The following is a 12,029-nucleotide window of genomic DNA, read 5'->3' on the forward strand; positions in this document are numbered from 1 at the left end:
CTATGGAAGTGAGCAAATAAAAAATGAGTCTTCTCAAGATACAGAGGAACAACCACATTTCATACCAATTGTTGATTTAGTGATGGCTGCAGGAGAGCACCTTCCTTATTGAACTGTATCCCCTCAACTGAAGGCACAAAATAAGCAGAAGAGGTGATTTGAAGCGATTACTGAAAATGTCTAAAATAAGTTGCTGAAAATACTCAGCAGGTTCTGATGGAAGGTCAATAACCTGAAATGATGATGTTTTTGCTCTCCACTGCCAGAGGAAGCTGTAGAGGCAGGTACAATTACAACGTTTAAAAGACATTTAGACAGGTACATCGCAGAAAAGATCAGAGGGATCAAACGCAGTCAAGTGCAACTAGCTCGGGTAGGCAACTCGGTCAGCTTGGATGAGTTGGGCTGAAGAGCCTGTTTCCGTGCTGTATGACTCTATGCTGTCCCAGCTGCTGGGTTTTTAAAGCATGTGTAGTTTCTTGGCTTCTCAATGACTGATCATACCTAATTTTATCACAGTTAGTTTGCTGATAATGCTCATCAAAATGCTTCTACTTAGTCCACAGGAACCAAATGACTAGCTCTGGGCATGCTAATCATTGGTATAGATATTAAACTTGTTAATTAGAATTAAACATATTTATATGCATTGTAGCTAATAGTTCTTTCCATTCTCTTCAAAAATGCTAATTGTTAATATGTGCTGGAACATGTATGCTTTGTGTTTTTAAAGCATTGGAGTTGCATGCAGTTAAAGAAGAGAACAAAAGATTGCAACAGATATACGATAGGCAGGAGAATTCAGCTGTTGACGTAATGAACATGAATCGTGAGAAAAATGAATTGGATCAAATGTTAATTTCCCTGGATAAAAGTCTAGAAGAGGCAGATAAGAGGATGTGGAATGAAGAGATAAAAGTGTCCAAGGCTAAGGAAATGGTGAGGAGATGGCATGGTGCTCTGCACTGCAAGATTATATTGTCAGATGCTTGCTTAATTAATGGATTCTAATGGATTTTAGAATAAAGATGCCCAAAGCTGAATGGTGAGAAAATAGTATGGTGTTCTGAACTGCATCTCTGCTGCATGAATGATAGCATTGCAAGTGATATTTATTAATCTCAGATCTAAAACTTGCCCTAGCCTTGATTGTAATTAGGAAACAAAGTTCTAGACTTTGATACATTTCTACATGCTTTTTTTTGAAATGTTGTTATTGAATGACCTGGGTCTAACCCCTCACTGTAGACTTGCTAATCACTGTGAGTAGTTTCTCTAGCTAACTTATTACTTGGATAAGTGGTTGACTCTCAAAATCTATCTTCTGGGGTCAGCCTGAACCTGTCCAGATGAGGTAAAACTAGTCAGGACTCACAGAGCAATGTAACCCAGAGCTCTTTGACTAAATCTTAGCAGACAGCACAAATTAAATAATATAAATAAAAGCTTTTGACAATGTCCCCCTTGATAGGCTGATCCAGAAGATTAAGATGCATGGGATCCATGGAGAATTGGTAGTCACCCTGGCCAATCGCCTTTAACTTCAGATGATTTTGAACATAACTCCCTGGAGATCATTTGGGGGAACATATTTCCATGTCTACAGGGGAGCAGACTTTAAAATTAAAATGAAGTTAAAGATTTTTAAATGGTTCTCCCTGTAGTGTTTTGAAATTTTCATTCGCATTACCCCTAAAACTCCTAAATTCTAAGAAGTGCAAACATAGTCCATGTAATCTCATACTTTGATCTTTTGAGTCCAGGTACCACTTGGTTCTAAATTCTACAAGGCTCAAGTACAATTTGTGCAGTGCCCAGAACTACTCGGAGGACTCCATATGTGACCTAACTAGGGTTTTATTGCTAACGTACATGTATCACTTTACTGTATATCTGGACGTGAGAATGGCATTGTATTAGCCTTATGGTTATTTTCTGTACCCATCTGTGATATTTTAATGATCTATGTACGTGAATCCAGAAGACTAGCTTTTCACCTTGTGTCTTAAGTGACCTCACAATTCAAATTATAACCTGTTTGCTCCTGGCTTTTCCCACTTGACTAGAGATGAACTTAGTATCACACCTCTGCTATGTCCATAGGTAGATGAACTGTTAAAAGTTTAAGAAACAGTAGATCAAGCAATTTGTAGAGGGAATTTTCCTTTTAACACAGACTGCTAGCTTGGATTGATCTTCTGGACTTGTGTTGCAGTTGTTTGTATAACTAAAGAAATACATGTAAAATTCACACTGATTGGAGATTTCCCTTTCAGTGATAAAAGTGTATGTTGAAGTGGGAGAGGGAGAATGAAGGTTCTTGCTAGATTTGAAGTAAAAGCAGTGACTTTGGAGTTTGAACCTTTTTTGTCTGAAGCAACCTGTAGGGTGATCAATGATTGGGTTGACTTACATTTGCTTGGTTAGGACCATGTTATGATTAGTTCTGAAGTGATGGATTAAACTGGTGGGCTATTTCTCTGCAAATATTCAGATAATATATTGGGTCTGTAAACCTGAGTTGGGATGCTGACTGTATCTGTTGAAATTTTTCATTTGTATTAATCTTCAACTCTAATCTAATCTAACTGCCTTTCCTTTAGCTGGAAGTCAGACTGCAAGAGTATCATACAATGGCTCGGAAGCTCAAACTAATCCCCAAAACAGCCGAAAATGCTCGAGGACAAGATTTTGAGATAAGTCTCATGGATATTGCTTCGGGGAAAGGGAATTTATCACAAAAGACCTTGGAAATAAAAGTAAAGCATTTTATATTATTTTTTCTTTTACATTGTAAAATATAACAAATGTAATTAGCACGTAATACTTCGTAATGCAGCAATAAGTAAATGATAAAAACATCAATCTGATGAATAACAGGAGATGAATCACTTCTATTTCTTTTGAAACAATAATGTAAGTGGCGTGTCGCAGTGCACTTTAGAGTTTTTATAACCAGCGAAATGATTTGTATTCAGTATATTCATCCACTGGATGAGTCCTCAGTCTAGATTTTGTTGAGTGAAACAACTCTTGCCAGTAAATCTTGGACTACTCTTGGAGTAAATCAGACAATAGTTTCTGGAGTCCGTACACGCGAAATAAAACAGGAATCGGGAGGTTGCTGTCTGAGGTACTCCATCTCTCCATGTGCTCATTAACAGAAAGTGGCATTGAAATCTCTAGATTTGTCAAGTTGCTGGATATACCCACAGAACATAACAGATTTTTTAGGACTGTGCATTTGGATGCAAGTGAATTTTAGTGGCTTGGTGGGATTTAAATCCTCCTAGTCCTAATCTTCAGCTCTCTCCCTATGATCCTGCAAATTCTTTCCCTTCAGATATTGATCCAGCTGATGGCTGAAGGTTACAGTTGAATCTGTCTTCATTACTACCCTAACCACTGGTTGTGTTTTTAGAAAGATATTGACGTGAAGAAGGTCATCAAAGGATACAGCAAGATATAGATTACTTGTAGTTATGGGTGTGGATTTTGGGGTCCAAGTCCATGGCTTCCTGAAAGTGGCAAGTAGATAGAATGGCAAAGAAGACATGTGGCATGCTTGCCTTCATCACAAGGACCATAGGGTGTAAAGGTCAGGAAGCCATGATGCACTTGTAGAAAATTTTGGTTAGGCTACATTTGGAGTATTGTGTCCATTTCTGGTCACCCCATTACAGGATGGATGTGGAAGCTTTTGAGAAGGTGCAGAAGAGGTTTATCAGGATGCTGCCTGGATCAGAGGGTATGAACTATAAGGCGAGGTTGGACAAACTTGAATTGTTTTCTCTGGAATGTTGGAGACTGACGGGAGACCTGAGAGCAGTTTATAAATTTGAGAGGCAGAGATAGATACGGTCATAATCCTCACCCAGGGTAGAAATGTCGAGGGCATAGCTTTAAAGTGAGAAGGGGAAATTTTAAAGCTGATCTATGAGGCAAGTTTTTTTTTTAAAAGTGTTGTGGGTGCCTGGAATGTGCTTGTCAAGGGTGTTAGTGGAGGCAGAGACTTTTAAATAGGTACAATGATGTGCAGGGAATAGACATCTTGTAGGCAGAAGGGATAAGTTTAATTTAACATCATGCTCAGCATAGACATGGGCTGAAGGGCCTGTTCCTGTGCTGTACTGTTCCATGTTGTTCTACGTTCATGTCATTCTTGGATCGTTTTGCCCACTGCCATCATTCTGTGTCCTGTATTGACATCAGAGGTAGACAGGGTGGTGAAGAAGGCTTTTGGCATGCTGGCCTTCATCAGTCAGGGCATTGAGTGTAGAAGTTGGGATGTTATGTTGCCATTGTACAAGACCTTGGTGAAGCTGCATTTGAAATATTGTGTTCAGTTTTGGTCGGCTTACTATAGGAAAGATGCCATTACGTTGGAAAGAGTGCAGAGGAGATTTGGATGGATTGGACTGAGTTATGGAGAGAGTTTGAGCAGATTGGGACTTTTTTCATTGGAGTGTAAGTCTTATAGAGGTGTATAAAATTGAGGGGCATAAATAGAGAGGATGTGCACGGTCGTTTTCCTAGGGTTGGGGAATCAAAAACAAGAGGGCATTGGTTGGGGTGAGAGGAGAAAGGTTTATTAGGAACCTGAGGGGCAACACTTTCACTTGGAAGATGGTGAATATGTGGAATGAGCTGCCAGAGGGAGATACATTAACAACATTTAAAAGGCATTAACAACATTCAAAAGGGACATGAATAGGAGAGGTTCAGAGGGATATGGGCCAATGTTAGCAGATGGGAATCTTAGTCAGCATGGACCGGTTGAGCTGAAGGACCTGTTTCTGTTCTGTATGACCCTTCTAAACAATAGGACTTTTTTTTAGATTCCTGCACACAAGGGGATATTTCTTGCACATCTGCCCTGTCAAGACTCCGTAAGATATAGGAGTAGAATTAGGCCATTCAGCCCATCGAGTCTGCTCTGCCATTCAATCATGGCTGATTTTTTTTTTAACCCCATTCTCCCACCTTCTCCCCATAACCCTTAACCATCTTACCAGTCATAAACCAATTAATCTCTACTTTTAAATGACTTGGCCAGCACAGCGTTCCACAGATTCACCACCCTCTGGTTGAAGAAATTCCTCAACTCAGTCTTAAAGTGACATCCCTTTATTCTGAGGCTGTGCCCTCGGATCCTAGACTCTCCTACTGATGGAAACATCCTCTCCACGTCCACTCTATCTAGGCCTTTCAGTATCCGGTTGTTTCAATGAGACTCCCCCGTCATTCTTCTGAACTCCATTGAGTACAGACCCAGAACCATCAAACGCTCCTCATATGTTCACTTGTCATCTTGTATGTCTTTTCATTCCTGGGGTCATTCTTATGAACCTCCTCTGGACCCTCTCCAGGGCCAGCATATCCTCCCTCAGATATGGGGCCCAAAATTGCTCACAATATTCCAAGTGAAGTCTGACCAATGCCTTATAAAGCCTCATCAGTACATCCTTTGCTTTTATATTCTAGTCCTCTTGAAATGAATGCTAACATTGCATTTTAACTTTTCCGCTACTGGCTCAACTTGCAATTTAACCTTGAGGGAGTCCTGAACTTGAACTCCCAAGTCCCTTTGCATCTCTGATTTCTGAATTTTTTTCCCCATTTACTAAATAGCCTACACCTTTATTCTTTTTACCAAAGTGCATAACCCTACACTTCGCTACATTGTGTCCATCTGCCACTTATTTTCCCACTCTCCCAACCTGTCCAACTCCTGCCTCTGCGACACCACCTGTCCCTCCACCTATCTTGGTATAATCTAAAAAGCTGTCTACAATGCCATCAGTTCCTTTATCCAGATCATTAATGTATAAAGTGAAAAGTTGCGGTCCCAACGCTGACCTCTGCGGAACTGCACAGGTTACCGGCAGCCATCCCGAAAAGGACCCTTTTATGCCCATTCTTTTCCTTCTGCTAGTTAGCCAATCTCCTATCCATGCTAGTACCTTGCCTCTGACACCATGGGCTCTCACTTTGTTTAGCAGCCTTGTGTGTGGCACTTTGTCAGAGGCCTTCTGAAAATCCAAGTAAATAACATTCACTAACTCTCGTCTGTCTAACCTGCTTGTTACCACCTCAAAGAATTTTAACAGATTTGTCAGGCAAGATCTCCCCTTAACAAAACCGTGCTGACTTTGTCCTATTTTATCATAAACTTCCAAGTACTCTGAAATGTCATCCTTAATAATGGACTCTAAAATCTTGCCAACCAGAGGTCAGGCTAACTGGCCTATAATTTCCTGTCCTTCGCCTCCCTCCCTTCTTAAACAGCAGTGTCACATTTGTGATTTTTTTTCTAGCCCTCTGGGACCCTCCCTGACTCCAGTGATTCTTGAAAGATCACTTTAATGCCTCCACAGTCACTTCAGCTACCTCTTTCAGAACTCTGGAGTATATAGTCGACCTGGTCCAGGTGATTTATCCACCCTCCAGGCCTTTCAACTTCCCTAGCACCCTCTCCTTAGAAATGGCCACTACACTCACCCCTGCCCCCTGACTCTTTTGAAATTCTGGCTTGTTACTTGTGTCTTCCACTGTGAAGACTGACACAAAGTACTTATTTGGCTCCTCTATTGTTTCCCTATTCCCCATTACTGCTTCTCTAACCAGTCTTTTCAAGCAGTCCAATGCCCCTTTAATTATCTTAAAAAAAATTAAAAGAAATTATTAGCTAGTTGACCCTCGTATTTCATCTTCTCCTCCCTTATAGCTTTTTCAGTTGTCCACTGTTGGCTTTTAAAGGCTTCCCAATCCTCTGGCTTCCCACTAATCTTTGCCATATTATATGCCTTCTCTTTTGCTTTTATGCTATCCCTGACTTGCCTTGTCAGCCATGGTTGCCTCATCCTCCTCTAAGTGTGCTGTTTCTTCCCTGGGATGAAATTTTGCTGTGTCTCCCAAATTACTCCCAGAAACTCCTGCTGTTGCTGCTCCACTGTCTTCCCTGCTGGGGTCCCTCCCCTTCCGATCAACTCTGGCCAATGCCTCCCTCGTGCATCTGTAGTTATGTTTACTCAGCTATAATACCGTTACATCTGATTTCAGCTTCTCTCTCTCAAACTGCAGGGTGAATTCTATCACTGCCTCCTCAGGGTACCTTCACCTTAAGCTCTCTGATCAAGTCTGCAGAATTACATGACACCAAAACCTGAATTGCCTGTTCCCTAGTGGGCTCTACCACAAGCTGCTCTAAAAAGCTATCTTGTAGACTTTCCATTAATTCCTTTCCTTGTAACTAACCAATAGAATCTTTTCAATTACATTCTTATAAACTCTGGTGGATTCAAGCTTAGCTTGTCACATTAAGTCCCTAGGGTCTGATGGGATATAGTCCAGGTTATTGAGGGAGGCTAGAGGTGAGATTGCTGGGGCCTTGACCAAGATACTTGTGGCCTCTCTAGCCACAGGTGAGGTCCAGGAGGACTAGCAAGTAGCTAATGTCGTTCCATTATTCAAGAAGGGAATTGGGGATAATCCTAGAAACTATAGACCGGTGAGTGTCATGTCAGTGGTAGCTATTGGAGAGGGTTCTTTGGGATAGGATTTATGAGCATTTGGATAAACATGGCCTAATTAGGGACAGTCAGCATGGCTTTGTGCAGGGCAAGTCGTGTCTTACTAATTTAGACCATAAGACATAGGAGTAGAATTAGGCCATTTGGCCTATTGAGTCTGCTCCACCATTCGATCATGGCTGATTTATTTTTCCCTCTCAACCCCATTCTCCTGCTTTCTCCCTGTAACCTTTGATGCCCTTACTAATCAAGAACCTATCAACCTCCTCTTTAAATATACCCAATGACTTGGCCTCCACAGCCATCTGTGGCAATGAGTTCCACAGATTCACCACCCTTTGGCTAAAGAAATTCCTCCTCACCTCTGTTCTAAAGGGACGTCCTTCTATTCTGAGGCTGTGCCCTCTGGTCCCAGATCTTCCGCTACTGGAAACATCCTCTCCACATCCACTCTATCTAGGCCTTTGAATATTCAGTAGGTTTCAATAAGATCCCCTCTCATCCTTCTAAACTCCAGCGAGTACAGGCCCAGGGCCATCAAATGCTCCTCATACGTTAATCCTTTCATTCCCAGGATCACTCTTGTAAACTTCCTCTGGACCATCTCCAATGCAGCACCGTCCTCCTTTAGATATGAGGCCAAAACTGCTCACGATACTCCAAATATGGTCTGACCAATGCTTTATAAAGCCTCAGCATTATATATTTTTATGTTCTAGTCCTCTCGAAATGTGTGCTAACACTGCATTTGCCTTCCTTACTACCGACTCAACCTGCAAGTTTACCTTCAGAGAATCCTGCTCGAGGACTCCTAAGTCCCTTTGCACCTCTGACTTCTGAATTCACTCCCCATTTAGAAAATGGTCTATGCCTTTATTCTTTCTGCCAAAGTGCTTGCCAAAGGTGATTAATGAAGGTAGAGATGTGGATGTTGTCTACGTGGATTTTTAGTAAGGTGATCCAGAAGATTAAGATGCATGGGATCCAGGGTGACTTGGCCGTTTGGATTCAGAATTGGATTGCCCATAGGTGACAGAGGGTAGTGGTCGATGGCATTTATTCTGGCTGGAGGTTGGTAACTAGTGGTGTTCTGCAGGGATCCATACTGGGACACCTGCTGTTTGTGTTATATATAAATGACCTGCATGAAAATGTGAATGGGTGGGTTAATAATTTTGCAGAGTATACAAAGATTGCCAAGGAAATTATAGGCCAGTGAGTCTTACCTCAGTGGTTGGTAAGCTGATGGAGAAGGTCCTGAGAGGCAGGATTTATGAACATTTGGAGAGGTATAATATGATTAGGAATAGTCAGCATGGCTTTGTTAAGGGCAGGTCCTGCCTTACGATCCTGATTGAATTTTTTGGGGATGTGACTAAGCACATCGATAAAGGGAGAGCAGTAGATGTAGTGTATATGGATTTCAGCAAGGCGTTTGATAAGGTACCCATGCGAGGCTTATGGAGAAGGTGAGGAGACATGGGATCCAAGGGGACATTGAAGTGTGGATCCAGAACTGGCTGGCCCACAGACGGCAAAGAGTGGTTGTTGAAGGGTCGTATTCTGAGTGGAGGTTGGTGACCAGTGGTGTACTTCAGGAATCTGTACTGGGACTCTTACTATTTGTGATTTTTATAAGCGACCTGGATGAGGAAGTGGAAGGGTGGGTTAGTAAGTTTGCGGATGACACAAAGGTTGGGGGTGTTGTGGATAGTTTGGAGGGCTGTCAGAGGTTACAGAGGGACATAGATAGGATGCGGAGTTGGGCTGAGAAGTGGCAGATGCAGTTCAACCCAGATAAGTGTGAAGTGGTTCATTTTGGCAGGTCAAATATGTTGGCGGAATATAGTATTAATGGTAGGACTCTTGGCAGTGTGGAGGATCGGAGGGATCTTTGGGTCCAAGTCCATAGGACGCTCAAAGCGGTTGCGCAGGTTGACTCTGTGGTTAAGAAGGCATATGGTGTATTATCCTTCATCAATCGGGGAATTGAATTTAAGAGCCGTGAGGTATTGTTGCAGCTATATAGGTCCCTGGTCAGACCCCACTTGGAGTATTGTGCTCAGTTCTGGTTGCCTCACAACAGGAAAGATGTGGAAGCCATAGAGAGGGTGCAGAGGAGATTTACAATGATGCTGCCTGGAATGCGGAGCATGCCTTATGAAAGCAGGTTGAGGGAACTTGGCCTTTTCTCCTTAGACGGAGGATGAGGGGGGACCTGAGTGAGGTGTATAAGATGATGAGAGGTATTAATAGTGTAGATAGTCAGAGGCTTTTCCTCAGGGCTGAATTGGTGGCCACAAGAGGACATAGGTTTAAGGTGCTGGGGAGTAGATATAGAGGAAATTTCAGGGGTAAGTTTTTTACTCAGAGTGGTGAGTGCGTGGAATGGGCTGCCGGAAACAGTGGTGGAGGCTGATACGATAGGATCTTTCAAGAGACTGTTAGATAGGTACATGGAGCTGAGTAAAATAGAGGGCTATGGGTAAGCCTAGTAATTTCTAGGGTAGGGACATGTTCGGCACAGCTTTGTGGGCCGAAGGGCCTGAATTGTGCTGTAATTGTTCTATGTTCTAAGATTGTTGGCGTTGTGGATAGTGTAGAAGATTGCCAAAGGATACTGCGGGGTATTGACCTTGGGTGGAGAAATGGCAGATTGAGTTTAATCTGGCCAAATGTGAGGTATTGCATTTTGCAAAATCAAATGTAAAGGGACAGTATACTGTTAATGGCAAGACTCTTAACGGTGTTGATGTACAGAGGGATCTTGAGGTCCAAGTCTATAGCTCCCTGAAAGTGTCTGCACCGGTTGATAGGGGGGTAAAGGCCTATGGCATGTTGGCATTTATTAGTCAAGGCATTGAGTTTGAGTCAGGAATTTGCATTGCAGCTTTATTTACTTCTAGTTAGGCTGCATCTGGAGTATTGCATTCATTTCTGGTCGTCACATTACAGGAAGGATGTGCAGGCTTTGCAGAGGGTGCAGAAGAGCTGCTTGGATTTGAGGGCATGCGCTATTAGGGGAGGTTGGACAAACTTGGGTTGTTTTCTCTGGAGTGGCAGAGGCTGAGGGGAGACCTGATTGAGGTTTATAAGATTATGAGGGATATAAATAGACAGCCGGTATCTTTTTACCAGGGTCAAAATGTCTAATACTAGAGGGCATTCATTTAAGGTGAGAGGGGTTAAGGTCAAAGGAGATGTGTGGGGCAAGTTTCTTTTTTTACACAGTGGTGGGTGCCTGGAATGTGCTGCCAGGGTTGGTGGTGCACACAAATACGATAGAGGTGTTGAAGAGTCTCCTAGGTAGGCACATGAATGTGCAGAGAATGGAGGGATAAGATTTCTTTATTAGTTACACGTACATCGAAACAGGCAGTGAAATGCATCTTTTGCGTAGTGTGTTCTAGGGACAGTCCGCAAGTGTTGACACGCTTCTGGCGCCAACATAGCATGCCCACAGCTCCTAACCTGTATGTCTTTGGAATGTGGGAGGAAACCGGAGCACCCGGAGGAAACCCACGCAGACACAGGGAGAACGTAAAAACTCCTTATAGACAGTGGCCGGAATTGAACCCAGATCACTGGCGCTGTTATCGTGTTACGCTAACCGCTACACTAGGCAGAAGCAATTTGTCTAATTAGTTTGGCACAACATAGTGGGTCAAGGGCCTGTTCCTGTACTGTACTGTTCTACATTCTGTTCAACTTTTCCTCTAAAACGTGTCTTTTCTAGGTATTAGTTTTGTGAACATTCCCTGAACAGCTTCCACCACATTAATAATAAGGAACCCAGTGCTGTACCTAGTACTCCAGATCTCATTGATGCTTGATGTAGCTGAAGCACAATCTGACTACTTTTGTATAGTTTCCCAGACAATGAGCATACATATTGTGAGCTTTTATAACTATATTGCTGTATCAGTCTCATCATTTAGATGTCCTTTTTTCACTTTTCCTGCCAAAAAAGAATAATATCACATTTTCTTACATAACCAGATGCGGATGCTGAGAAAATTGGTGGTGTTGTGGACAGCAAGAAAAGTTGTCTGCGCTACAGTAGGATGTTGATCAGGTGGAAAGTTGGACAGAGGGTGGCAAATGGAATTTAATCCTAATAACTGAGGTGATGCATTTTGGGAAAGCAAACAAGGATACAGTAAAGAGTATAACAACACACACAAAGGTGTGGCCCAAGAAATGTCTTACAAGGCTGTAAAATGAAGTCTGAGCTCTTATATTCTGAGCGATAGCTGATGAGGACAAGCATCCCATGTGCCTATTTTTCTACCCTATCCTCCTATGTCACCTCTTTCAGGGAGCTGCAGACTTTCACTCCAAGGTGTGTCTATGTTCAGTCAGAATTTGACCTCGCAAAGTGCACTACCTCACCCTTGACTATTAAATTCCATCTGCTTGCGCTTCATGCAACTTTCCATTTGATCTACATCCTGTCACAGTGTTAGACAATTTTCCTCGCTATCTACAGCACCAATC

General features: G+C 42.4%; 1 protein-coding gene across 4 annotated transcripts in view; it reads left to right on the plus strand.

Moving 5' to 3' along the window:
• Positions 1-12,029, plus strand: part of ndc80 (NDC80 kinetochore complex component) — a 100,046-nt gene that overhangs the window by 62,001 nt on the left and 26,016 nt on the right. For all 4 annotated transcript variants that reach the window (XM_052040984.1, XM_052040982.1, XM_052040983.1 and 1 more), the window contains exons 11-12: positions 734-939; positions 2,604-2,759. In XM_052040984.1, coding sequence (XP_051896944.1) covers positions 734-939; positions 2,604-2,759 — 362 coding nt within the window. The remainder of the gene's footprint in view (positions 1-733; positions 940-2,603; positions 2,760-12,029) is intronic.

Source organism: Pristis pectinata, chromosome 29 (genome assembly GCF_009764475.1).
Source record: "Pristis pectinata isolate sPriPec2 chromosome 29, sPriPec2.1.pri, whole genome shotgun sequence".
Lineage (NCBI taxonomy): Eukaryota > Metazoa > Chordata > Chondrichthyes > Rhinopristiformes > Pristidae > Pristis > Pristis pectinata.